The 27,079-nt window shown below is 41.3% G+C and overlaps 2 protein-coding genes across 3 annotated transcripts; both read left to right on the forward strand.

Moving 5' to 3' along the window:
• Positions 1 to 1,395: 1,395 nt before the first annotated feature.
• erap2 (endoplasmic reticulum aminopeptidase 2) lies at positions 1,396 to 8,938 on the forward strand. Its single transcript, XM_037776926.1, has 22 exons — positions 1,396 to 1,452; positions 1,608 to 1,693; positions 2,379 to 2,731; positions 2,845 to 3,031; positions 3,124 to 3,293; positions 3,386 to 3,524; positions 3,613 to 3,747; positions 3,855 to 3,975; positions 4,065 to 4,219; positions 4,301 to 4,414; positions 4,518 to 4,649; positions 4,994 to 5,125; positions 5,652 to 5,720; positions 5,843 to 6,018; positions 6,183 to 6,262; positions 6,373 to 6,556; positions 6,661 to 6,820; positions 6,898 to 7,082; positions 7,237 to 7,398; positions 7,620 to 7,760; positions 8,150 to 8,231; positions 8,493 to 8,938. The coding sequence occupies exons 3-22, from the start codon at positions 2,571 to 2,573 to the stop codon at positions 8,661 to 8,663; spliced, it is 2,856 nt and encodes a 951-aa protein (XP_037632854.1). The 5' UTR covers positions 1,396 to 1,452; positions 1,608 to 1,693; positions 2,379 to 2,570; the 3' UTR covers positions 8,664 to 8,938.
• Positions 8,939 to 10,554: 1,616 nt separating this feature from the next.
• Positions 10,555 to 26,442, forward strand: LOC119492456 (leucyl/cystinyl aminopeptidase). Of its 2 annotated transcripts, XM_037776922.1 has the most exons (22): positions 10,555 to 10,925; positions 14,353 to 14,447; positions 15,256 to 15,458; positions 15,992 to 16,103; positions 16,277 to 16,534; positions 16,703 to 16,893; positions 17,154 to 17,292; positions 17,942 to 18,073; positions 18,201 to 18,321; positions 18,445 to 18,596; positions 18,689 to 18,802; positions 18,896 to 19,027; positions 19,204 to 19,338; positions 19,693 to 19,853; positions 19,941 to 20,029; positions 20,117 to 20,303; positions 20,439 to 20,595; positions 21,541 to 21,725; positions 21,959 to 22,120; positions 23,574 to 23,714; positions 23,822 to 23,903; positions 24,052 to 26,442. In XM_037776922.1, the coding sequence occupies exons 1-22, from the start codon at positions 10,898 to 10,900 to the stop codon at positions 24,181 to 24,183; spliced, it is 3,108 nt and encodes a 1,035-aa protein (XP_037632850.1). In that variant the 5' UTR covers positions 10,555 to 10,897; the 3' UTR covers positions 24,184 to 26,442. The 2 variants fall into 2 exon arrangements, with proteins under 2 accessions (XP_037632850.1, XP_037632849.1); XM_037776921.1 differs by having other exon boundaries at positions 18,201 to 18,596.
• The last annotated feature ends 637 nt before the right edge of the window (positions 26,443 to 27,079 follow it).

The raw sequence follows: 27,079 nt of genomic DNA on the forward strand, positions 1-27,079 counted from the left end.
ATGATCGCAACAGCGCTGTTGCCACGATGCTTCCTGTTTGCAGCAAAGCTGTATGGCGAGCTGGACATGTGTCCTTCTAACGGTGACCTCCAGCTGACCTCTAGGTGCCCTCTCCTGAAGTCACTCACCATACAGACCAGCAGGGTCCAGCCCAGCCTCTCCCCTGACAGGTGGACTGGAGGGGCAAGAGAGGCCAGCATGTCCCCCTCTACCCCTCCTAAAAGATGACGGAGGACAACATGAAGAGGATGTTAGGATGCAGAGAGATCCTGGCCTGTGGTTAATTAACACTGGTTCAAACACAACATGTATAAAGTGGTTGTAGATATGAGTCATTTTGCGTAAAAAAAATGTTTTCTGTTAGATTATAAGAAAGGAATTTCAAACATCAAAATAACACTATGTTACATATGAGTGTGTAACAGTTAATCAAATCCTTCATGTATTTAACATTATTGTCAGATACAACTCCAAATATGTCAATCGCTTGTTTTTGTGCTGCAGTCCTTCTGAATTTTTAATAAATCCAAAGGAGGAGTTAATAGTCCTCTAGGCTGCCCCATTGATAATATAAAAACCTAAGAATAGAGGGTATTATATGTTATACAGACTCCAAAGCTCTTTGAGGCAAATCCTTGATTTTAGGCTATATAAATAATATTGACTTGACTTCCAACAGCCAAGAAAGAAAAGTCCCGCTGAGAAGTCGATTATTGATATTTATGATTTCACCAAACAGTGATGTGAATTATTTTTGCCCATTGATTCAAATATTCACCATAATCATGTATTAGAAATGGAAAGCTCTTACCTGTCCATAAGTAGATGATAGGAAGGTAAAATAGACCCCTGGATGGCTCAGCCATGTCTGTTAGTTAGAGTAGCTTCAGTGATAACTGCCTCGTCTTCTCTCTTTCTCTCTCTCTCTCTCTGTGTGTGTGTGTGTGTGTGTGTGTGTGCACTTAGTGTATTTGTGAGTGTGTGAAATGGGGGCATGCCATTTGGCTCACATCCATGGTTTGGCTTAGCCAGGAGCATTGCATTGTGGGGGGATTGACATGTCCACATTGTTGTGACTTTAAATACAAACAATGAACCCCCACCACACACACACACACACACACACACACACACACACAGGAAGAGAACGAGAGGGAGACAGGACAGCCATGTGGACAGTAGAGAGTCAGTGAAGAGTCATATGAACAACAGGAGACACACCTGCCTACGGCTGTTAGATCTGAGGTAAGACTGATCATATCAACACACAGAACATTAGACAACACTCTTATAGTGAACACCTGCACACACACACACACACACACACACCCACACACACACACACAGGAAGAGAAAGAGAGGGAGACAGGACAGCCATGTGGACAGTGGAGAGTCAGTGAAGAGTCATATGAACAACAGGAGACACACCTGCCTACGGCTGTTAGATCTGAGGTAAGACACTGATCATATCAACACACAGAACATTAGACAACACTCTTATAGTGAACACACACACACACACACACACCCACACACACACACACCCACACACACCCACACACACACACACACACAGTGTAGTTTTTTGTGTGTTTCTGCCTCAGCAGCAGTGGGCGGGAGCTTGTAAAGAGAAAGTGAAACTTAACAGAGCAGGAAGAACACGAGGAAGGATGATGAAGCTAAAATGATCGAGGTAAAGCATTTTGACCATTGTTTATTCATTTCTGTTGAAACACACCTTCTAGAGCAGATACTTTACTAACTGTAACTTCATAACAATCTTCCACAATTAGTTACATTTCTGTTTCATCATAATCAGCATGATACAGAACAACTACTGCCTGTGTGCAGCCTGAGTTGAACTGCAGTTCTGCTCCTGCAGCTGTTGTCACCTCACAGTTATAGCTGTGTCCTCAACTTGTTCATGGAAAATCATGTGCCTCGTTTGTCACATGTTGGAGTCTCCTTCAGGCTGAAGTGTGTTGTGGTTAGAGCCTAAAATGTACACACAGCTTTGTCCAAACTACTTAACAGGATTCATGTGTGAATGCTTGCAAGGTCCAAAACTGTCCCCTTGACATAAACACCTTTACATACTGGAGGCAGAGACAGGTTTTCTACATGGCAAGCTATATGAGTTTGTGGCAGATTAATGGCGTATAGATAACAATTTCACAGTGGTAGTAAAGTTTTACAGTGAAGATAGTAACTTTTGAAACCATAACTACAACCATAAACCTGGCTGAAGGAGACAGGAAGATATTAGTGGTAAGACAGTCAATTTTTGATTGGACTCTCTGCTAGAAAACAGGAGCAACAGTGGTATAAAAGTTTCACTGAGAGATGTATGTGGTGTTTTCTGCTCTAATCTCTTTCAGGTTTAAGAGAAAAGGTCCAGACATTTCTGATTCAACCATATTCTGAACAAATCATCCTGGCAGACGTTCAACACTCACATCAGGTGGTCCTTCATTGCTCCTCACCTCTGGGATGTGGTAAACTTCAATACTAGCTGGAAGCCTGTCACAAAGTTGGCTTTTTAAAAAAAAAATCAGGACATTTCGTCTACAATGGTGTTGTTGAGGCTGTTAGTGCTGTCTCTATTCCACGTGTCTCTGGAAGGGTGTCAGCCCGCCCAGCAGGCAATGAGCCCTCCTCACCCCGCAGGAGAACACTCTCCTTTGGTTACCGGTAATCTGTCGTTCCCTTGGAGCCGCCTTCGCCTGCCAAGGTACCCTTCACGCTCGTTTTTTAACAGTCTCATCCGAGAAATCAACAAGAAAACTGCCGGACCTCTATGTTTTGATTCATTGATTAAAAAAGCAAAGTGTTTCTTTATGTCAGGTACATCATTCCTCTCCACTACCACCTCTTCCTGCACCCCAACCTCACGAGTCTCAGTTTCACTGGCTCAGTGCTGATCCAGATTGATGTCCAGAACAACACAAACTGGGTTGTGTTACACAGCAAGGGTCTGCAGATCTCCAAGGCCACCATAGTGGACCAGAACCGCGCTCATCTGTCTGATCAGGTAGTTGTAAATGCAGAGCAGTTTTATTACAGCTTGTTTTGTCATTGTTACCCACAATGGACCTGACTTCTCTCCGTCTCCTGCTGTTCTAGGTTCTTCCTGTTCTTCATAACCCTTCCCATGAGCAGATTGGTATTTTCTCTCCCAGGGTGCTCAGCAGCGGGCAAAAGTACTTTCTGTATATTGAGTTTGGGGCAAAATTTGCAGAAGGCTTCTATGGCTTCTATAAGAGCACCTACAGAACCAGCACAGGAGAGACCAGGTAAGACCACATAGATCGTACACATACAGGGAGGTTCCAGCTACATTGTTGTCTGTACTCTACAAAACGTATTCGCTGATGCCTCTTTTCAGAACCTTAGCTTCAACTCACTTTGAGCCCACGAGTGCTCGGATGGCTTTCCCTTGTTTCGATGAGCCGAGCTTCAAAGCCAACTTCTCCGTACGGATCAGGAGGAGTCCAGAGTACATCTCTCTGTCCAACATGCCTGTAGTGAGTGCTTCTGCATATATGCTAGTTAGCACACATGTTCAAACGTGTGTGTGAAAAATGACTGCAATGAGTTATTTGTGTATTTCAGGTAAAGACGGTAGAAATAAACGACGGCCTGCTTGAGGACCACTTTGATGCGAGTGTAAAGATGAGCACTTACCTCGTAGCTTTTGTCATCGGTGACTTCAAATCTGTCACTGCAACAACAGCTTCTGGGGTGCAGGTGTGGTCTCCCTGGTGATGTTTGAATTTCTTCATTTCTTGTCAACAATGTTTCTTTCTCAGGGACACTTTTATGTTGTTTTTTTTCATGCAATTTTGTGTCCGCAGGTGTCCATCTATGCCACCCCTGAGAAGTGGCTGCAAACCCACTACGCCCTGGAGGTCGCTGTCAAAATGCTAGACTTCTACGAGGACTATTTCAACATCCGCTATCCTCTACCCAAACAAGGTACGCTTTGTTCAGCTTTCCTCCTGTGACTTCTTTTCACATATTGTCTATCACTTTTTGTCTCCTGACCTGTGTTTCTCCTCTCTCAGATCTGATAGCAATCCCAGACTTCGAGTCTGGTGCGATGGAGAACTGGGGTCTGACCACCTACAGAGAGACCAGCCTTCTCTTCGATCCCCTCACATCCTCCATCTCTGATAAACTCTGGGTCACTATGGTGATTGGCCATGAGCTCGCCCATCAGGTGAGAACGTGACACTGCGTCTGCTCTCTAATGACATACAGGATAAAGTGCTTGGCATAATCTTAATAATCCTGCGTGCAGTGGTTTGGTAACTTGGTGACCATGGAGTGGTGGAACGATATCTGGCTGAATGAAGGATTTGCCAGATACATGGAGTACATTTCAGTCGAAGCCACCTACCCTGACCTCAAAGTGGTATGTGCTTTGTTCAATGTGACAATCAACGTAATTGATTAAGAATGGTGGATTAATATTAAGGAGAGAGGACTGATGATCCTGTTCTGTGCCCATCTTGCAGGAGGAATATCTACTGCACACCTGTTTTTCAGCGGTTGGTCTTGATTCGTTCAACTCGTCTCGGCCGATATCCAGCCCGGCGGAGAACCCCACTCAGATCAAACAGATGTTTGACACAGTCTCCTATGACAAAGTATGCTTTCAGTCTCATACATTTGTCGTGCCTTCAGTCACAAAGAGGGTTACTCAACTGATAGCGGCAATTCATTATGAGTATTATCTGTGGGGATGTAGGTCTACAAAATCAGGGATGAATAAAACAAACGTCGTAAATGAGAAAACCCCTGATGTTTCTGTTACTCACTTCTGATGGGCCTGGTTTAAAATAGTTGGAATCAGCCTCTTAACTTGTGACTGTATAACTATTGATCTCTATATTAATATTGTAACATAAAATCTAATCTTTTTCACATTTACGACGAACAGCATTCAAACTGCTTTGAAACCAACCTACAGCTCTTCTCTCTCTCCCACCAGGGAGCGTGTGTCCTGCACATGCTGCGACACTTTCTGACGGATGACGTGTTCCAGCGAGGGATCGTACGATACCTCCGCAAATACAGCTACAGAAATGCACTCAGCCAGGACCTGTGGGACAGCCTCGCCAATGTACAAACACAAATTACATTCATTGTGAAATTCACTATATTTTACATTTCTGCTAAACATTTCATAATGGATGCTGTAATGTTTTTGATTTGTCTCCCTCCTTCCAGACAGTCATTGTTTTCCATTCATTTCATTATGGTGCATAAATCAATTTTATGAGACTAGAAAGTTACATGAAGTAGGTAATTAATCAAAATGAACATTATGTCTGTTTTTATTGCCATCAAAATGATGTTATCTTTGGCCAGTAATGCAATTGTAAGTGATTTTAAAAGATTACACCACTGTGCCATGCATCGATAACATAGCATTGACAAAAATGAAAGCAGACATGGTGTCCATTATGATGGATTACCAATCGCAGGCAAGTTTAAAGTCTCTCAAAGGGAATTGTACAGAATTGAATTGGAATTGAAAAGCTGCCATGAAGGTAGAAAGAGCACATTCAGATTTTAAAACATTATGATGCATTATGATCAGCCGTAAGGTATATGGGATTTAAAAAAACATTTCTGTTGTTTTCCAGACATGCTCTGAGGAGGACTTCATCTCAGGAAAACACTGTTACAGCAGCAACCAGGCCTCCAAGAATGCAGTGAGTAAACATATAAGCACCCACTCACTGACCCCTCTTTATGTGTTTCCTCTTATATGTTTCACACACGATTATTTTCTGACCTTGTGACGTGGTGTGGTCGCATGCATTGTCTCCTGCAGTACCTGTTTGCAGGGGAACACCTGGACTTGACAGCAATGATGAACACGTGGATTCTGCAGAAAGGTGTCCCTCTGGTAACGGTAACCAGGAAGGGGCCCCATCTGCTGCTCAGACAGGACAGGTTCCTGAGGACAGTGATGCCCTCTGACCCTCTCTGGTCCACACTGCAACAGGGGTGAGCATGCATATGCACTTGTAAAGTTTTTATCACTATCCAAAGTACTCTTCTGTTAACACTATACGTTGCTCTTCTACTCTGTGTTTTTGCTCTTGCAGCTATATGCCCATTATTACCTTTAATCTGAAGTAACTCTTTTTAAAATCTCTCTTCTTGTATAGTTTCCTTTGGCATATCCCTCTGACATACAAGACAGATGCTTCCAGCACCACCCACAGACACCTGATGACAACACACACAGGTAACAGGGAAGAGAGACTGTGCTAAATATAATTCATGCATATCTTCATTTTTGCTTTGCCATTATATTGTTTTCAATCCTCTCTCATTTGCTATGTATGTCTCATTTAGACAGCATACATATAGGAGAGGAAGTCAGCTGGGTGAAAGTAAACACTGACATGACGGGCTATTATGTGGTTCATTACGAGGACGGTGGTTGGGATGAGATGACAAAACTGCTGAGGGAAAACCACACTGCTCTGAGCTACAAAGACAGGACTCACTTGATACACAACGCCTTTCAATTGGTCACGTAAGCATCTATCTGTGTGTATGTGTGAGACAAGACAGATTTAATTAAATTATCCCACCTGAAATAGCACCTAACCTCTTAAATATTCCTGTATGTCTCTAAAGGGCAGGTCATCTGACGCTCAATAAAGCCTTAGACCTGATTGGTTACCTGCAGTTGGAGACACACACTGTGCCTCTCCTCCAAGGACTGGGCTATCTGGAGACCTTTTACGGGCTGATTGAGAAAAGGAATGAGTTTGATGATGTAACGAGCAACCTGGGGGTAAGAAGACGAGTACACATTTAGTATGATATGTATTTGAATGCAGTTCATGTGAGATGCCGTTTCTCTGTGTGCAGAGGTACATCCTGCGATTTTTCCGTGCAGTCATTGACCAGCAGACGTGGAGCGATGGGGGCACTGTGTCCGAGCGACGGCTGAGGTCAGAGCTCTTGTCACTGGCTTGCCACCTGGATGACCCTCCCTGTCTGGAGCAGGCACGTCAGAGCTTCAAAGACTGGCTCCAGTCCAACGGTACACTCAAGTATGTCTGTCTAAATTATATTTTAACACACATCATTATCAGTCAACAACCACTTATATCATTCACATAAACAGCAGCTGTTCCCTGTGCTAGGTTGGACGATATAATTTCACCATGTCTCTAATGTGCACGTCTCTGCTTGTGTTTACCACAGCTTGCCAACAGATGTGGCAGTGACAGTGTTTTCAGTTGGAGCTCAGGATGACCACGGCTGGGCTTCACTCCTACACACATACAACATCTCTCTCTCTGCAGCGCAAAAAAGCAAAATCCTGTTTGCCTTGACATGCAGCAAAGACACAAACAAACTACACAGGTACATCTTCTCCCTCTTACATTCAGTTATTACCTATCACACAGTTGATGCTGCCACCATGTGGCAAACACAGGGTATTGCATCCCAGTACTACAGATATCCAGCATTTATTCTGTGTCTATACTACAGATGTGCTAAACAACTTTCAGTGGAGGCTCTTCAAGCGATGGCAGATAATGGCGTTGACAGAGCAGGTTATATTGTGTGTGTTTACGTTGCAGACTGCTGGAGTTGGGTCTTGAAGGGAAGGTGATCCGATCCCAGGACCTGTCCTCTGTCATCCTGATGGTGGCCAGGAACCCACTGGGACATCACCTCGCCTGGAACTTTGTCAAAAAGAACTGGGACACACTGGTTCAAAAGTTAGTGCAACATAATGGAGACATTGTGAATGATAATACAAGTCAAATAAGTCATGTGATGCTATGAAAATGCACTTTTCCTTAGTCTTTTAAAACTAAATATCTTACCCAGTATATATACTCTTTAAAAAGTGCTTTTTACTCATTGAGCTGGTGTTGTGAGTTGGATGCAAAAACTGTGTGTAAACCAGTAAGACCTGCCTTTTTAGTGGCATCCATCGTTGCTTAAATAACAAGTGGAACAGGTTTTTAAATATGACCTGATTATACCACAAGCAACACATTGGGCAGTTGAGTCTGCAACTATAAAAAGCCCTAAATAACAGTGTTTACTGTAGGAAGAGATATTAATCTGTGCGTGTCCTCCGTGTTGTCTTTCTGCTCTGCAGGTTCCAGTTGGGCTCATTTTGTATTAGAAACATCATCATTGGCACCACAGGCCAGTTTTCATCTCCAGAGGAACTCACTGAAGTAAATGCGCTCTCATATCTTAAACTAATCTTTATTCTACAAGGCAATTTAGAGATTACCAATATTTCACCATTTGTATTATTATTATTGGTATTGCATGGCATATGAAATATCTGTAAAACCTTAAGCATTAATACAGTACATGTGTGCTAACCTTGTTGTAAACATAATTGTGACTTTAACTGAAAGAGGAATTTACATTTTTGTGTCTAATTTTCAGTTGTTTGTGTTTTTGTAATTCTATGTGTGTTTGATCCCCAGGTGCAGTTGTTCTTTGAGTCCATCAAAGAGCAGTCGTCTCAGCTGAGAGCTGCTCAGGTTGCCCTGGAAAACGTGCAGAAAAATGTTCGCTGGTTTCAGAGGAACCTAGAGACTCTGAGAGAGTGGCTGAATGAGCGAATGAAGGACAGCAGAAAGAGAGGTGGTGGTTGACAGATGCCATAAAGGGGATATTTGAATTTTTTATTTGCTAATTGTAATGTGCTAGATATCACTGAAGAGTTGACAGTTTTGTATAAATTAGTGTTGCGTAAATTATCAGCTGACTTATTTGGTATAACAAAAAATATAATTGGTGGAAGTGGCAGCTGAGCAGTAGTGTGTGTGTGTGTGTGTGAGAAGATGTGTGTGTGTGTGTGTGAGAGAGAGAGATAAAATGCTGTGTAAATGGATACTTCACCAAATAGACAATAAAAGTGTTCATTGTACCTCCTGGCTTTGTGTGTGTTTCTGAAACATCCTTGTGTTAAGTACAACCATTGTGTGTGCGTGTGTGTCTGTGTCTGTGTGAATAGCCTATAAAACAATAAAATGTCCTCACAAGTATAGTAAAATGTGTTTGTTTTTTCGTCATTTAGGCTTAACCATTTATTTGAGGGGTTAGACTTGGTTTTAGTTTTAAAGTTATTTTTTGGGGGCGGTTACAGGTAAGCATGTAACGGGTAGGGTTAACGGGTTACCTCCATGTCCTTAATATAAAGACGGACAATGTCCTCACAAGTATAATGCACTATACTCATTTTTAAGTCTCTTCTGCACTACATTTTCACTTTTTTTAATAGTCGTGTATCACAGCTGTTACCCTGCACTATATTCAGTTTTAACAGTTTCATTCATCTCCTTGTATTTTTATATCTGGTATTTTTTTTTTTGTACTTTGTACTTTGCACTACTAACTTTTTTACTGCCTTTTTACTAACATGTTTTGCATTATGAGACTGTGATGCTGGAAACTTGAATTTCCCTCGGGATCAATAAAGTTACTATCTATCTAGTAAAAAATATACGCATGTGTTGACGTGTATCGTATCGTAGCGTATCGTATCGTATCGTATCGTATCGTATTGTCAATTCGTGAGCCTGCTTTGATAGCTCAGGGCTTCTGCCCTTTTCTATCCATAGGAAATCATTGGAGGGAAGAGAGAGGAGATGGAGGAGGAGCCCAGTTGGTGTGGAGGCCCATGCCCGCCAGTTGAGGAATTTTTTTTTGTTTTTTTTCACATAACATGGGCCTGCAGACCAATCTACTATAATAATACTATACTACTACTATACACTACTAATACTATAATAATAACTGCATGGCCATACAGTAGAGTTTTTGCAGGGTGGGCCGGCATATAGGCTATATTTTAGGTGCTGAGAGTGTTGAAGAATGCTCTTTGAAATATTATTCATACCAGATGACCTTCATTGATTGATTTTGTGTGTGTGTGTGTGTTCTTTTCTTCCCTTTCCTCATAACAAAATAAAATAAAATGAAATATGGATAAAACAAAATGGAGAGAAAAATAAATTAAAGAGAAAAAAATAAATAAAAAAAAATAAATTAAAAAAAAAATAAAGAAAGAAAACATAACTGAGCAAGATCAATATCATGTGACTGTTATGTGTGTGTGCACTTGAGAGGGGTGGAGGGCGGCTGGCTGTCAGTCAGGGTGCAAATAAAATTAAGGCAAGATTAAAAAGAACAAGATAAAATAAAGTAAAATAAATATAAATAGGTAGATAGATAGAAGTAAAATAATGATGTCTAAAAGGATGGTGTTTTATAGGGTGATGGATAAAAAGATGATGTTTTAAAAGAAAATGATGGATATCTATCTATCTATCTATCTACCTACCTACCTATCTATCTATCTATCTATCTATCTATCTATCCATCTATCCATCTATCTATCTATCCATCTATCTTTTATCTATTTATCTATCTAATAAAAACTATATGCGTGTGTTGACGTGCGTGTATGCATGACGTATATTCACTAGCCCCGCCTCCCGGCCAATCAACAGCCAATAGGATGTCAGCATTGTAACTTGACGGGAGGTTGTCAACAACAACTGGTCTGGGAGGAAGTAAAGTGTCATTTGCTCGTTTGTTAGTTCACCGAGCATGTTAGAGGAAGATTTGTTTACATATTTACAGCGTACGGTTCAGTTTTTTTTAGATAAGCCCGTCGCATTTAGTCTGTTAAACAGCTATGGGCTATAAAGTTATGGATCCCAGCTAACGCTAACGTGAGAGCAGTGAGGATACAGGCTGCTGTTCACTGTAAGAGACTGACTAGTAGTCTGCGTTGTGTTGAGGCCAGATAGAAACACACAACGTCTGTGTCGAGCTGTTTTAAACGTGTTTTCTTGTGTTTGGACGTCTCAGATCTCCTACCATGGATCCATTTGACAGCAACAGCACAGGTAAGCACTGAAGATCATAGGTAAACAGCAAAGCTAATATAATAGCAGCAGGCCAGCTAATAACTAACAGGACATTAGCTAGGAGTGACATTCACCAGAGAGGACACATGTTGAGAGGGCTGGGCTTGTAGTTTAGACAAGCCTTTATGTTTGGTCTGGTTTGGTGACTTAGAGTGAGGGATTCAGTCTGTTGACGTTGCTGCAGTGGCATGATAACCTTTTACTGCTCATGACTGTATAAAGCACAACAGCAGGATGGGCTAGTTTGTGAAGCTTGTTTATTAGAATAGATTAGAAAGGCAAGGCAGCTTTATGTGTAGAGCACATTTCAGCAACAGGGCAATTCAAAGTGCTTTACATAAACATTCAAGAACATTAAGACATAATTAAAACAGTTGTAAAAACATAAAAACATTAAAGATTAGAAAATAAAAACAAGCTAAAAATTAAATATAGGATAGAGGCTAAAATAGAATATAACACACAAGATTAAAAGGCAACTTTATTTGTATAGCACATTTCAGCAACAGGGCAATTCAAAGTGCTTTATATAAACATTCAAGAACATTGCGACAAAGTGCAAAAGAACATTAAGACATAATTAAAACAGTTATAAAAACATTAAAGATTAGAAAATAAAAACAAGCTAAAAATTAAATATAGGATAGAGGCTAAAATAGAGTATAACACACAAGATTAAAAGGCAACTTTATGTGTAGAGCACATTTCAGTAACAGGGCAATTCAAAGTGCTTTATATAAACATTCAAGAACATTGTGACAAAGTGCAAAAGAACATTAAGACATAATTAAAACAGTTATAAAAACATTAAAGATTAGAAAATAAAAACAAGCTAAAAATAAAAGCTAGGGTAGAAGATAAAATAGAGTATAACACACAAGAAGTAAAAGGCAGCTTTATTTGTATAGCACATTTCAGCAACAGGGCAATTTAAATAAACGAGATTCACAGTTGCCACTTCTGGTCATGTGCTTTTAAACAAAAGATAAAAACATATAACAGGTAAAACACACACACACAGTTATAAAGCAAATAAAACAGGTAAAGTAGATGTCATAAATAAATATAAACAGAAGTGTTACACTAGAGGTATAAAATATAAAAATAGATGTCATGTAAACAGAGGTAATTGCACTTGTAAAATAGGTAGGGTAGATGCAATAAATAAAATGTAAACAAAGGTAGTTGCACTTGAGGTGTATATTGCATCAAGGATATATTGCACAGACACATGTATTTCACATTCAGTGTATTAATATTGCACAGAGTTTCTGACCATTGACCTTTCATTGACCTGTAGTGCCTGCCAGAGGGCAGCAGGTCAAACAGGTCAAACAGGTGATGAGCTGGGTGGGAGGAGTCCCTGAGAAGAGTTGTAAAACGTTATTCATGTAACGTTTTGATTTAATTTTAACTGAACAAAGCTAACAACACATTTCAAACAGAAAAAAACAACAGCTGCCTTGACAGAAACTCAGTATGCAACTGTTAAGACTCCAGTTTTCTTTTTAAAACACAGCAGCACTGTTTGCCCAGTAAAGTTTAGGCATGTTGGTTTGATAAAGGCGTTGTTTTGTGTTGCTGTGGAGAGCTGATAAGTCATGCTCTACTATGGTCCCTGGCTGTCCATGGCTTTAATTAAAACAAACAAAAAGCCCAGTGTACACACTGTGTTCTCCTCGATGGATGTTATATCATTCAATGTTTGTCTCAACTTGGAAGAAACAATCACCAAATCACAACAGTTACACTTCCTGTTTTTTCTTCCTGTTTGTGCTTGGCTTTTCTGACTTAAAGTGAGTTAGTGATCTTTAAGTAAAAGCCCAAAGTCACATTTCACAATCTCATTGTCTGATTAGATAATGGTGAGAAAACAGAAGCAGATACTTCCTCTTCACACGTTTTTATTGACCAACCAACCAATAACCGTGGCTCAGTACCCTGCATCTATGTAGTGTGTCTGTTCTGACTTCGGCTGAATTAGTAGAAACACCTGTCAAACTCAGACACATATATTTAACTATATGACTCTAAGGTGGGGTTATACATGTTTTGAGTAAACAGGAAGAGCACAGTCAGCAGGTGGACATGCCCACTGCTGTATTTATATAGCTTGAACAAGCTTGACGAAAGTACAGGAGTTGTTGGTTGTTTCACATTTGCCTGGCGTGTTTTCTAATCGTAGTCTAGATGATAACCATCACATTAACTGCTTCTGTCATCTGAACACATCATCTTGCTTATATGAAATTACTTTCGCCATGATATCACAACAATTGGAAGTAGCTACAACAATTTTTATTCATCAAGTTTGATTTGTTTTGTATGGGTCTTATTTTTATCATATCCTCCTCTGCACATTTCCCACTAGTTAGCTCTTAGCCTATTAATAGACATTCATACCACAGTAATGTGGTCCAGACAGGGACACAGTGACAGCCCGTACAGTCTTATCAGTAACACTATACAGGTCAGACAAGAAACTAAATTCACCTCATGCGTTTCTGGACTCTTGTCTTCCTTTTGGTTACGTAAAGCTCACCTTTGTTTGGTGCCATTGTTTCTGTATGAACACTGTGTATTCAGGGTTCACTGTCTCTCTGTGCCTTCCACAATCCATCACCAACTGAGACTGAAAATGCATTGTCGTAAGCCTGTAAAAGCATGAGTGGAACGTGAGGCAAAACAGGGGACCTGCATTGCTTCGAGTTTTCACTACTTTCGTTATTATTAAATTAGGAAGTTGAACATGCCTCTGATTGTTTCAAGAATTACTGAGAATTTTAGAGGGGAGAATCCGGCTGCCAGAAAATCACATGGATTTTGTAAGACAAGGCATAACTCTTGTCACGATGCTGAAGGTTAGTTTGTGGAAATGCAGGCTTTTGTAAAATGCAGTAATATGTGACATTGCCATGGCCAGATGATGGGTAATCATTGTATTTGCCTTTTCCTGTTTTTGAGGGCACTTGTCAGTTATTATTATTATTTTTTTTTTTTTCAGTTGAATGAATGAGAACTGTGAAGGAAATACAGCGATTTCAGTTAAAAGTATCTGTCTCACCAGCCTGATGAACCCATTCTATGTAGGTCAAAGTTCGAGGAAATGCTACAGAAGATTTACTAACAGGAAACTGAAGAAACTCAGTTAGTGCTTTGTTAAATAAGGCTTCATGTTGCCTGCACATTAGGTGACCATAATAAGTCTTTCCGTTGAAAAATGGCTTGTTGTCATAACTCTTCTGTAGAAAACTCTGGAACCACAAAAACCCCAGCACATATGTTCACATACAGTGCTGTATGTGTGTCTGTGTATATGGTCATTTAGATTCTATTCTCTATCTCTCTCACCTCTCTCACTTCCTCTTTTGAGAATATCTTATTTCTCTTCCTCTATGTGCTGCAGACCGAGCAAACCTGCCGAGGAACATGATTGAGAACAGCATGTTTGAAGAAGAGCCTGATGTTGTGGATCTGGCCAAAGACTCCACTGCGTTTCCGGTATGCTCCTGTCATCTTGTGCCATGCGTGTTATGTATGCATGCCTTCATTTATAAGGACCAGCCTGACTCAGTCATTTCATATCTCACAATGCAAATCGGCACCGCTGTGCACAATAATTTTTGCAAGTGCTTTCATCTGTAAATCTGATAATGTGAACAAGATCAAGGCAATATAAATAAGAATCAGTTAATTCAAGGGTGGCTGACACTTGTGTGGGTAGCCAATGATGCCAATTTGCATGCTTTCAGTTCACTTATACTGTTCTGCACATTATTTTCGATCGGTCAGCTGCAACTATCTATTGTAAAAATTGCGAGAATTACTTCTAGCGAAAAGAAGTTAATTTTAGCATGATGATGATGATGCTGTTTCCTTCCCTTCAGAGCTACAATGACCTATTTTCCCTATTTAGCTTCTGGCAGTACAGACGTTCATAAGCAAAGTCTTATAGACGTTAACTTGGCCCCCCAACCCCCTCTACCTCTAACCTCCCTCACTGTCTAACACCCAACACACCCTCTCCTAAATTTCATTCCCCTTTGCATCCCTTATGTTCAAGATGTTTATTTCTGCATCACCCACAGTCCTAATTAAAAAAATGCCTTGTTCTTTATTAACTGACCCTTCTCTGTCCTTATTATTTTCCATTATTCCTGTCCTCTGCCCTCACTCTCCTCACCGCCTCCACATATCTTACCCTGTGCTAATTAATTTACCTGGGAAGGCAATTCAGTTAACATTACATGGGAAATACTGCCCAGCTTAACTGGAGAATAACAGAGTGTACTGTACTTTCTCTCTGCAGACGTTTCCTGCTCTTGACCCAGATGATGTGGTGTATGAGCCTCGTAGTTCACGGTTGCTGGTGCGAGGACTGGGAGAGAATGACATGGACGACGATGAGGAGGACTGCGAGTCTTCAGCCCGTCTGCTGGGCATGTCCTTCATGAACCGGAGCTCTGCTCACAGATCCACTGGTTCCCCTTACACCAGACAGGATCCGACCAGGTAATGCACTGAAAAGGTCATCATTTGGGATGCTGTGCAGTATGTTGTCATAAAAAAAAAAAATCAAGGTATGCCTTGTGGCATTTTTGTCTCAATGCAGTGCTGCATAAGTAATGATCACAATATTTTACACAACAATTATTTAATGTAATTGTGCAGCCCTGCCGCATTGTACTGTAGATTGCACAGAATGAATAGCACAAGGTGAGTTCAAACAGCTAGCCTGTCTCACACATAACAATCCAAGCAAGGAAGTTTTTTTTCTCAGACTGGTGTTCTGCACAGAAAAAAAGATGAGAAAGAGAAATAAGTCTCAAGTCTTACATAGAAAATATATTCAAGCTTCAGTTCCTACATGATGCAGATAAAGTAAAAATGTCCAAACATGTTCAGGTTAATGTGCAGCAACAGAGTACCAAGTTGAAGCTTTATGTTCAAAGCTTCTGTCCCCCACAGCACCTGCTGCTGCTGCTTTTCACCCTGACTTTGTAAATTACTCCAAGTTAGTAAAGTTAAACTATTTTTGGTCTCAGGTCATGTTCACGACCCTCAGCCCGTACCACGGTTGTATGTGTGTTATTCCTGGTGATAGTGGCTTCAATGACCATGGTACTGTACTTCTTACCTGGATGCACCTTTACCAAGGTAAGAAAAAAAATTCACTAGTTCTGTTTAAGTAGGTTTTGTGATCATGTGTAAATGGCTAAACACGACTCTTTCAACACATTATGACGATATCTCTGTCAGATTATTTCCCTTTTTAAGTTCTCTGTCATACCTTTATCCCTGGCTGATCCCAACCTTCCATCCTTCTGCAGGCGGGTTGTCGAAAGAGCAACCAAACCACTCCTGTTGAGCCGGTCTACCCTTTGTCCACAAATGGCGAAGTGTTTCCATGGGCACAGCTCCGGCTGCCTCAGAGCATTCGTCCTCTTAGCTATGACCTCACCCTGAACCCTGACCTCGACAAGATGACCTTCACCGGCCGCACCGTCATCAACATGTCTGTGCTTCAAAAAACCAAACGCATCGTCCTGCACAGTGTTAATCTCAACATCACCAAAGCTACCATCAAGGTGGGATCGGAAGGGGTTTGTGTGTGGATGACTGTGTAATATCAGAATTTAGATGATTTAGTTGTCATTCTGACATTCTAATTTGTGCCTGAACAAAATAGTTGATACAAACTTTTTGCTTTTCTTATGTTGTCTGCTAGTCGTTAACTAATACTTCCTGTCTTCCAGCTGGGTGATGGGGAGGCAAGAGATGTGACTGTACTGGAGTACAAACCCAGACAGCAGATAGCTGTTCAGTTCACTGAGGAGCTGAAGGCAGGCCAGTACTGTGTTTTGACCCTGGATTACTTTGCCAACCTCTCACACACCTATGATGGTTTCTACAACAGCTCATACACTGATAAAGATGGACACAAAAGGTACACTTGACTAATCGGCTGTGTAAGTACTTCACAACAGCTGAAAGATGCTGTAGAGTAAGGACTTTATAAAAAGCCTGAATGGAGAGGATCGAGTGTCTTCACAGTCAATCTTGTGACTTTTGGCTCAACTCACGACCAGACACTACTAAGCAGTGCTGTAAAAAATAACAGTTAAAAACTGAAATTGGAGGCTGTTTGTTTATCTAATTTATTATTTCAGCATGATCGTGCTCATCTCCCTCTAATCTTGTCACTAGGGTTTTAGCTGCAACCCAGTTCGAGCCACTATCAGCTAGGAAGGCCTTTCCTTGCTTCGATGAACCAGCTTTCAAAGCCACCTTCCTGATTAAAATCAGCAGGAAACCAAACTACATGACTCTGTCCAACATGCCTCAGGTACAGTAACATTAATTAAGTCCTGGTCATTTTTACAATATGGCAACAAGTGTTCAAACACCCCACACCGTGTGCTAAATGGCTTTAACACAAACAAAGGATTCTTTCTGAACATACCAAAAATGTAAATGGAAAAAATAATAATAATATTTAATGTAATGTTCTTTTTGTAAGCCAGAAACAGGGTCTGTTCTCTGCATTACTAGGTTAGCACAGATGTTTAGTATTGACAGCTCAATGTGATGTGGTTGCTAGTATTAGGCTGGCAGTTTATACCAGATGAAATAGAATTTGGCATGTTCACTGGTAAAATGGTGGGTTTATGACCTAAAAATAGTTGTGTCTGTCAGTGTGCACAGCCTCGTTCTCTGCTCCCCAACACATCGTCAACTGCAGCTGACCAGTAATGTCACGTGTGTCACATAGATGAGACACAATTTTGCAGTACAGCACTATGTCATGTGTCATTCACTCTGTATATTATGTCACATCTTGTCTTGAGGAACTTATGGGTAATTCCTGTTCCCACTGTGACTCATAAGCTCTTAGCGTGGGCACAAATAAGCAGTCCATATATTGGTTTTTGCTTGCAGCGCTCTAAATATTAGTATTAGTATTAGTAATATTGTCATTATGCTTTGTGTTTCAGGCTAAAAGCACACCACTCAATGGCCTCATACAAGATGAGTTTGAAAAGACCAGTGTAAACATGAGCACCTACCTGGTGGCCTTCATCGTCGCTAACTTCACCCCGAACCACAAAAATGTCTCAGACACTCTGGTAGGTCTGACACAACTGACTCCCTTTTGCTTTCAGTGCAGGCTGTACGTTTGTATTTTTTATTTATTTAGGTTGTGTTTTTGCTGATAAACAGTGTTGATGATATATATGTATCTGTGTGTTTTAGGTGTCTGTGTATTCTGTGCCAGAGAAGGAGGAGCACACTGGCTATGCTCTGGACACAGCCTCCAAGCTGCTGGAGTTCTACAATAACTTCTTTGAAATTGACTACCCCCTCAAAAAACTAGGTCAGTACACACATATACTTGTACGTTTCACACAAAGTACACACACACTATTTCCTCCTCCGACTGATCTGTCTTTCCTCCCCTCTTTACACACCCCAATATCCTCCCTTTCTCTTTCGTCAGACTTGGTAGCCATCCCAGACTTCCTGGCCGGAGCCATGGAGAACTGGGGACTCATCACTTTCAGAGAGACTAGCCTGCTGGTGGGCAAACAGTCCTCTCCTCTGGAAAAACAAGTAGTTGCCTCCGTCATAGCGCATGAGCTCGCTCATCAGGTAGTTGTGTTTGCCTATGTGTTTGTGAAAGCAGTAGATACAGCGAAAATGCTACAGTTGGGTCCTAATCTGTCTCTGATGGTGTGTTGCAGTGGTTTGGAAACTTGGTAACGATGAGCTGGTGGAACGACCTGTGGCTCAACGAAGGCTTTGCCACTTACATGCAGTACATGTCGCTGCAGAGCGTGTTGCCCAAGCTGGACATTGTAAGTTCACACATCTGCCTCACACATTTTGAAGCAGTTCAAGCTGTGTGCTTCATTGTGTGCCTTTGCAGTAAATCCTGTGTTTGTTTGCAGGGTAATTTGTTCCTGGCAGTACGCTTCAGAGCCTTGGACAAAGATGCATTAAACTCCTCCCACGCTGTGTCGACTGACGTTAATAAGCCCGAACAGGTGGAAGAGATGTTCGACTCTGTCTCCTATGAGAAGGTACACTTTTCTAAATTATGTATCCGTAGATAAAGAGGTGCAATGTTCATGAATTCGCTGAGCTTCCATATCCAGCTGTTTATTTCAGGGATACATTTCTCTACTAGACCTCACATTCAGTTATAACTTTAGTGTTTTGGGTGTGATCACAGGTGCTTTGTGTCTCTGTCTTCCAGGGTGCGTCCATTCTCCTGATGCTGAACGCCTCCCTGCCAGGGGAGCAACAGTTCAGAAAGGGTATCATTCAATACCTGAAACAGTTCAGTGGTTCAAACACGGACACTGACGGCCTCTGGAACAGCCTTACACAGGTGTGTGTGTGCCTTTTTTTGGTGCTATGGACAGCACACATGAGTAGTTTATCTCTTTGGCTACATTTAACATCCCTCTGTAATTTGTCAGCCAGCCATGTGGCTAAAATATGGTGACATCAGCTGCGTTTGGCTGGTTTCACTGTCATCACATAATGGGTGATCACAGAGAACTGTCTCAGGAGCTGCATTATCAACACATTTTTTTGCCTCTGTTAATATTCCCTTTGGGTTTGGAAGGATTTTATAAAGTATACCACAAATCTTCAGAATATTGCTGCAAAGTTTCAGACCCAATGCTATGACGCGATGATGACGAGTGACAGCTCCTCTTTTCACACTTCTTGTCCTCAGGTCGACGTCTCGGCGCAGCACCAGAATGTGTCAGAGATGATGAGCTCATGGACGTCACAGAAAGGCTTCCCATTGGTCACTGTAAGCCGAAAGGGAGGTGAGGTGACCCTCACACAGGAGCACTTCCAGCTCACGTCTGACAATGCCACGCATACTTCCAGGTGGGTTACATTACCACACACACACAGAGACACACACAGATCTTTGAAACACACCACAACCATAACTGTATTTTGCGCTCTCTTTAGCTTGTGGAATATTCCAGTGACGTACGTAACTGACAACTGTAGTTTGGCCCCTGAGTGCAGAAAGATGTTCACTCTGAAGACCAAGTCAGGTAAAACAAAAAAGTATTAACCTGTAACATCCAGTCAAGAGTCTGGAGTACTGTGTCAAATGGTACAATTTTTGTGTGTGTTTTCAGGGACTCTGAAGGAGCTACCGGAAGATGTAAAGTGGCTGAAGTTGAACTACAGAAACACAGGCTTCTACATCGTCCACTATGGAGACGATGGCTGGGCTGCTCTTATAGATGCTCTGTCCAGCAATGTCAACGTTCTGACACACGAGGACCGTGCCTCGCTCATACACAACATCTTCGCTCTCTCCAGGTACAGCCGACAACATTAATAGTTGTTCTCTGAACTGCATTCAGTGACAGGAGAAACTGAAGAGGAGGAGTATTTTTCAATTCCTGTATTTGACTTTTAAAAAGCTTTCTTTCCACGTCCTGTGTTTTTTAACAGACTGGGACGTGTGACCTTCCGCCAAGTCCTCAACCTGTTGAATTACATATCCAATGAAACTGAGACTTCTCCTGTGACAGAGGCCTTGTTACAGCTCAATGTAATCTACCAGCTGCTTGACAAAAGACAAGAGCACGATCTTGTGGCACGCATGCAGGTACACCGACACATACACACACACACACACACACACACACACACACACACACACACACATACACAGAAACACAGGTCACAGCATATTTTGGGAATAAAGATATACTAAGCCACATTTCTGTCAAACACATCCACAATATTTAAAGTCTAAAATAATCCTCTAATGTTTATAAAAAAACAAAACAATGTGAACTATGAAGTGTTTAATTCATATTGTTGAATTTGTCAGTGTGCTTTAGATGAGGAGTTATATTAAGGTGTTACATTTAACAGTAACATAATGGCAGTAAAGATAATAACACAAGCTCAAGCGATTATTTTCCCATCACCGATCTTTACATCAACTACTCTATTAACTAGAATTACAGCCTCGTGGTTGTATGCCTCCGCCAACCAGTCAAGTTGCAGTTTACATCCATGTCTGTCCAAAATGTCATCATTTTATCCTTGTCATAATTAGCATATGAATTATTGCGTTGTCGCCATAAAGTGTTTTCTAATCAGTTCATCCTCGAGTCCAAGTGGACTTGTTTGTGCCAAATTTGAAGAAATTCACGATTCACGAGAATGGGTTGGACCGACGGAAACCCCGAAAACATAATGCCTCCGGCCACGGCGTGAAGGCTTAAAAGTACATCGATTTGCTTAAATCCCTATCTTAAAAGCAAAAAATGTACACTAATACTTTTAATATCTTCAATAAAGCCTCTTGAAATTACACATTTTTATCAGTGTAACTGCCTCAATCAGAAATATTAAAACATACATTTTTATATCTGGATTGGCTTCATTTAAGAAGTTAAGATGTTAGTAATTTTCAGTTGTAAGTTGTTGTCATATCAGGACTTCTAGGATACATGCTAACATCCCATGTCTGTGAAAAATCCTTTAATTCTTGTGAACTGTGTACTAATGTATCCATGATTATTTTTCTTGCATGTGACAGAATTATATTCTGAATCAGTTTGGTTCCATGATGACCAATCAAACATGGGAAGAGGAGGAGAGCGTGTCTAAACAGGAGCTGCGCTCGGCCCTGCTGGGGACGGCCTGTAGTCTGAATGAAAGAAACTGCACTCAGAAAGCCAAGGAGCTGTTCAAACAGCATGTGGAGTCCAATGGGACCTCACGGTACGTACTGCACACAATTTATTCTGGAGTTGGTTTTCTGGGTCACATTGACAGCGACAGAAGGGTGAGAGGAGCAGCGCAAACATCTTTTTAGACATAGAAACCATCTTTAGCAGGGATGGGGGGAATGTGACTTGATTGGATTGGTATCTGACATTTGAGTTGTAGGCTTTTGGTAGAATTTTGGTGCACATGTAACCTAAAATAGGTTTGCATCTTTATATTTTCTGTAGGATTCCAGGCGATCTGCAGCGAGTTGTATTCACTGTGGCCGCTCAATCAAATGAAGATTGGGATACTTTGTTCGGCATGTATGGACGGGCTACCTATGATGCAGAGAAGCGAAAAATGCTACGGGGCCTAGCATCCACTCAGGACGCACGGCGTATAGTATGGTAAGTGTGTGTGTGTGTGTGTGTGTGTGTGTTTGCTTCTGGCCAGGATCAAGCATCAACATCTTGATCATCCACTGATTTCTTAAGTATACATTCAACTGATTAAGTCAGTTTCATTTGTAAAGCTCAAGAAGAGAAGAATCAAATGCACTCGTTCAAAGTGAGATCGGAACATGCCTTGCAACCAAAGCGTAACAGAGCAGCAATGTTTTAAATGTTCAAAACATTTCACTCTCAGGTCAATTCAAATCCTACCAACCCAGTCTGAGAGCAATTCCTTGATAAATTACACTTGAAAATATCCAAACATGGACTCAGCTCGAGCCAGAAGCTGTATGTGATAAAACACCCCGAACCAAAACCCAATACTTTCTTGTGACCCCGTTGGTTTGAGTCAAGTAGCAGAATCAACAGTGTTGCACCTGTTTTTCAAGGTGCCACTAAAATAGCACCAAAATGTGGCATTATTTAAAAATATATATTTTTCTGGTGTAAATTCCGTCCTACTCCAATATTTGATGTATTGAGATTTCATATTCTTTGGCGCCATCCTCATCCTGATATTACTATATTGTACATATAAAATGTGTTAATTACCCTGTTAAAGGAGCAGTGTGTAGGATCTGGCGTTATCTAGCAGTTTGGTTGTAGATTGCAGATTGCAACCAAACTGAACCTTCTCCCTTGGGCCAAGCGTGTAGAAGAACTACGGTGGCCGACATAAAAACGTGAATGGCCCTCTCTAGAGCCAGTTGTTGTAAGAGTAGCGTACGTCATTTGGAGCAGAGCCAGTGCGTAGAGTGTGTACGTGGGAAGTGAGTGGTGAAGCAAGAGAGAGAGGGCAGCAGCAACTGGAGCGAGTAACATTATCGCCTCCGGCACAAGCAGGAAAAGTTAATATTGCTTTAAAGGACCAGTGTGTAGGATTTAGTGATATCTGGAGGTGAGGTTGCAGATTGCAACCAACTGAATACCCCTCCGCTTACCCCTCCCTTTCCAAGCGTGTCGGAGAACTACGGTGGCCTTCAGGTAACGTAAAAACGTGAAAGACTCTCTAGATCCAGAGTTTGGTTTGTCCGCTCTGTACTGTAGAAACACGGCGGTGCAACATGCTCCCTATGTAGATATGAAGGGATCATTCTAAGGTAACGAAAACACAATGATTCTTATTATCAGGTGATTATACACTAAAGAAAACATAGTTATCAATATGATAGTCCATTTCTGCCAATAGATCCCCCTAATTGTTACACACTGTTCCTTCAAGTATTCAGTTGAAATTGTTTTATTCATCTTGGTGTGTTTGATGTCTTCGTTCTGAAACACGTTTGTAATGTAACAGTGATTAAAGGGCTTAACAAACTAGTCACTCTCATGCTGTATGGTAGTGAGTGTAGTGTCAGTGTTGTTTATGCACTGAATAGCATTTCAATTCTTCTTACGGTCCATCCAGGCTTCTGAAGGAAGGTCTGAAGGGGGATTTTATCCAGACTCAGGAGCTGCCTTTGGTCATCAGCACTGTGTGTGACGGCTTCACTGGCTACTTGTTTGCCTGGGATTTCGTACAAGAGAACTGGGACCGCCTCATAGAGAAGTAAGTTGTCCCTGTCAGCTTCATACAAGTTATCACTGAGAATTCATTTCAAGATTATTTCACATAGAGATGAAAAGATGAAACAACCTCAGTGTTTTTGTTTGTAGGTTCCCTGTGGGCTCCTTTGCCATTCAGGCAATCATCAAGGCTGTCACCTCTCAGTTCTCCACACGGGCACACCTTAATCAAGTAGGTTTTTTTCTAATCAAATACATTTATGCTGCAGCGTATTTGGGGGGTCTGTGCGCTTGTTTGTGGGGAGATATCAACTGTTAAGTGTGTTATGCTGAGTGATCTGGCTAACATCTCGGTGTGTGTGTTTGTGTGTGTTGTGCAGGTTCAGGGTTTCTTCTCTAGTCTGAAGGAGCGCGGCTCTCAGATGAGGAGCGTGCAGGGAGCTTTGGAAACCATCAAGCTGAACCAGCGCTGGATGGACGAGAACCTGGCCACGCTCAAGAGATGGCTCTAATGCAGGCGCTCCATGCGGTCTCCGCCCCACTGACAGGCAACAGGGGCGTGTCGTCACGACAACAGCAGTGTTTGCACTATTGTAGGACTGTGTCTCTTGAACTCCCTTTATCCAGGCCAGAGGTTTTTTGCTCTACCTGGGCGGACAAGGTGTTACATTTTCTGAGATTGGTCCTGTGAGTTGTATTTGCTAGCTCAGGGTGGCTCTGATTGTGTGTCTGACAGGAAGTTGTCAGACACAAACGCACACTCCTCACACTTTATGCTGTCGACCAAACTTCTCCTCTGCGGCTCTCATCTAAACCTCATGCCTGAGCAGCCAATCATGCTTCACCCACACTCCTTTCGCTCAGCCGGCTCTTAGGCACTTTACTGTGTGAGCTGTGTAACGGCCACTTCAAGAAGAGGAACTATGAAGAATATCAACATTACTGCGTATGTGTGTACTGTCAGTCAGTCCCGGACTTTCCGTCAAATCGTCGGATACAATATATAATGATGCAGCTGTCAGGGATTTCTCAATGATGAGAAGTTGAAATGACCGGTACTTTATGGAGGAATTATTCTTAGAATTAAACTGACCTTGTATCGCCGTGTTATAAGAATAGCTGCCTGCCATTCTGAACTCTAGTCACTCATGCAAACGGAAGCATATATTATATTAGTCGTGATTTTGCTAGAAGATTGGTTGGTTGGTTGGTTGATAGCTTAAAATACCAAACTTGTGTTGGCATAAATTGAATGTACTGAAAAACCTTCCCACTGTGTACAGTAGATGGCGTACTGCACAACAGAGCAGGTTTAAATCAACAACCAATGTGTCTTAGGTGAGAGCAGGCAGTTTGTTTCTTTCTTCCTCTACCAGTCATAAGCCCAGTTTTAGCTCTGATTAACAAGTTTTATTGTGATAGCTTTTTTGCCGGCAGTGCAGTTACTGTACAGACTCCTTCTTTAACACAGTGTGCTTGTAAACTTGTAATTATAATGTAAATATGCTCAACCCCCTGCGATTTTGGATGTACTGTTTCAAACATCTTTTAGGATTTGCTTTGTGTTGTGTGTGTGTGTGTGTGTGTGTGTGTGTTTAGCGTGTAAAGAGGAAATGTATACATAGAATTGGTCAAGAGTCTTGGTCAAATACTTTTATTGTATTTCTTGATGGAAACCGCCCCAGGGAGGTCATTTGCAGATGAATGTTTGTGTTTTAAGGGCTAATGTGCATATTGAAGGTATAGAAGGACATTTATATTGGACATGACTAATCTGTGCAGTAAGCTGTTCATCAGCCACATAAAAATACAGAAGGTTTAAAGTTACTCCGATGTTACCGGGTCATGTTTCTCCTGAGAACGACGAGTAGCCTAGCTATTTATTGAGAGCGTGTCTAAACATGTTTCCCCAATTTTTTCTTCAAAGATTTTATTTAAATACAGTTGTACGCTCATCCTGAGCTTTATTTAAAGTGGCACTGTTTACTTATCCACTCCATTACTGTCATGATATTCAGGATAATTGAGTAAATATACAGTAGTAGATTCTGTCGTTTTCATTGAACGTCCCTAACATCTTCATGAGATTTGAGACATCTCTGTTTTTGGTTGTTATATTATCTTCTGAAGCGTCGTTGTCTCATTTATGTAAAAACTTTCCTGAGATGTATGTCACAAAGGCAACTCACATTGGTTCAGATCCCAGTAGTGTTACCTCATCCCTGCACACAGGTGGGAAACCTTTTAAAAGGGTCATGTGCTTGTTGCTGCACTAGCGGTTGTTCGCAGTGGCTGCCAGGAGGAGTGGGATCCAGGAGGGGACCAGACCGAGGGAAGTCCAGCACATTTAGATCTTCTTAGTTATACTTTTATGTCCTGGCTAGTTGTGTAGATCATACTGTTTTATTGTGAAAAAGTTACACTTTTTTCCAGCTGCCAGCATTCAAATGAATTCATTAGCTTTATTGAGGCTCTGGGACTTTGATGTTCCATCATATTTTGTTGAGAAAAAACAACTGTTTCATGTGAAGTCAGTTGCAATAAGCTTTAAGAGACGAGAGTTGCTGATGTCATTCAGGTACCAGGTTCAGTGGAAGCTGGTGAATCAGTGATGTGGCCGGTCTGATGAGAGGATTGTAGTAGAGCGCCACATGTGCAGTAACCCCAATCAGATCGCCTTTGATTTTGCACTGGGATGAAATGCTGCAGATGCTTTTGAAACTTTGTTGCTCTCCATGTGAATAAAATATGAATAAAAGTTGTTTTCTGAAGATGTTGGGTTGTCTTTTTTTATTGAAATACAATATCTTTACGACACAATAATAAAGATGATGCAAAAAAGAATGTGGCAGACACTGCATGCTGCTGTGCTTGGAGCAATGAAGGGTGCAAAATGTAACGAGGTTCATTAGATGAAGCTGCACAAGAGAGCCTATAAAACCTCAAGCTGTGTCATCGACTTGACACCAAATCACCCAAAACAAAAACTTTAAAAAAGGCAGGAATGGCTAGATAGCTGTTCCTCCTCATCCAGTTTCACCAAGCTTTGTCATGTTTGGGAACAGAAATTAATTAACATTGATTGTAGCTTTTGAAAATATGTGAACATCAAGCTGCAAGACTTCTAAATCACAACTACTCTGTAAACACAGCGGAGATGGTTCATGTGATTCACAGTGAAATGCTTTTTACATGATGCTTCTCAGTTGTACCACCAGAGGTCTTTCTAGCTCTTCTGGAAACGTGCATTCTGGCCCTCAGTCATGCTTTCCTTTGTTTGGATATATTGTACTACTTAAAATGTGGAAGTGAATTACTTTGTGCATGTTGTGGGAATGATCTTTTAAATGGACTTGAAGCCATAGTCTGTAAAAGAAAATAAATCCTTCAGTCTAATTATAAAAGGGC

The sequence above is a fragment of the Sebastes umbrosus genome, chromosome 8, assembly GCF_015220745.1.
Source record: "Sebastes umbrosus isolate fSebUmb1 chromosome 8, fSebUmb1.pri, whole genome shotgun sequence".
Classification (NCBI taxonomy): Eukaryota; Metazoa; Chordata; class Actinopteri; order Perciformes; family Sebastidae; genus Sebastes; species Sebastes umbrosus.

Excerpts from the sequence above, each read along its gene's own strand:
- erap2 (XM_037776926.1), top strand. The coding sequence starts at position 2,571 with ATGGTGTTGTTGAGGCTGTTAGTGCTGTCTCTATTCCACGTGTCTCTG. Across the intron at positions 4,415-4,517 it reads CCTACCCTGACCTCAAAGTG|GAGGAATATCTACTGCACAC; the intron begins GTATGTGCTTTG and ends CCCATCTTGCAG. Across the intron at positions 4,650-4,993 it reads ACACAGTCTCCTATGACAAA|GGAGCGTGTGTCCTGCACAT; the intron begins GTATGCTTTCAG and ends CTCTCCCACCAG.
- LOC119492456 (XM_037776921.1), top strand. The coding sequence starts at position 10,898 with ATGGATCCATTTGACAGCAACAGCACAG. Across the intron at positions 20,596-21,540 it reads ATCTTGTGGCACGCATGCAG|AATTATATTCTGAATCAGTT; the intron begins GTACACCGACAC and ends TGCATGTGACAG. Across the intron at positions 23,715-23,821 it reads TGGGACCGCCTCATAGAGAA|GTTCCCTGTGGGCTCCTTTG; the intron begins GTAAGTTGTCCC and ends TTTTGTTTGTAG.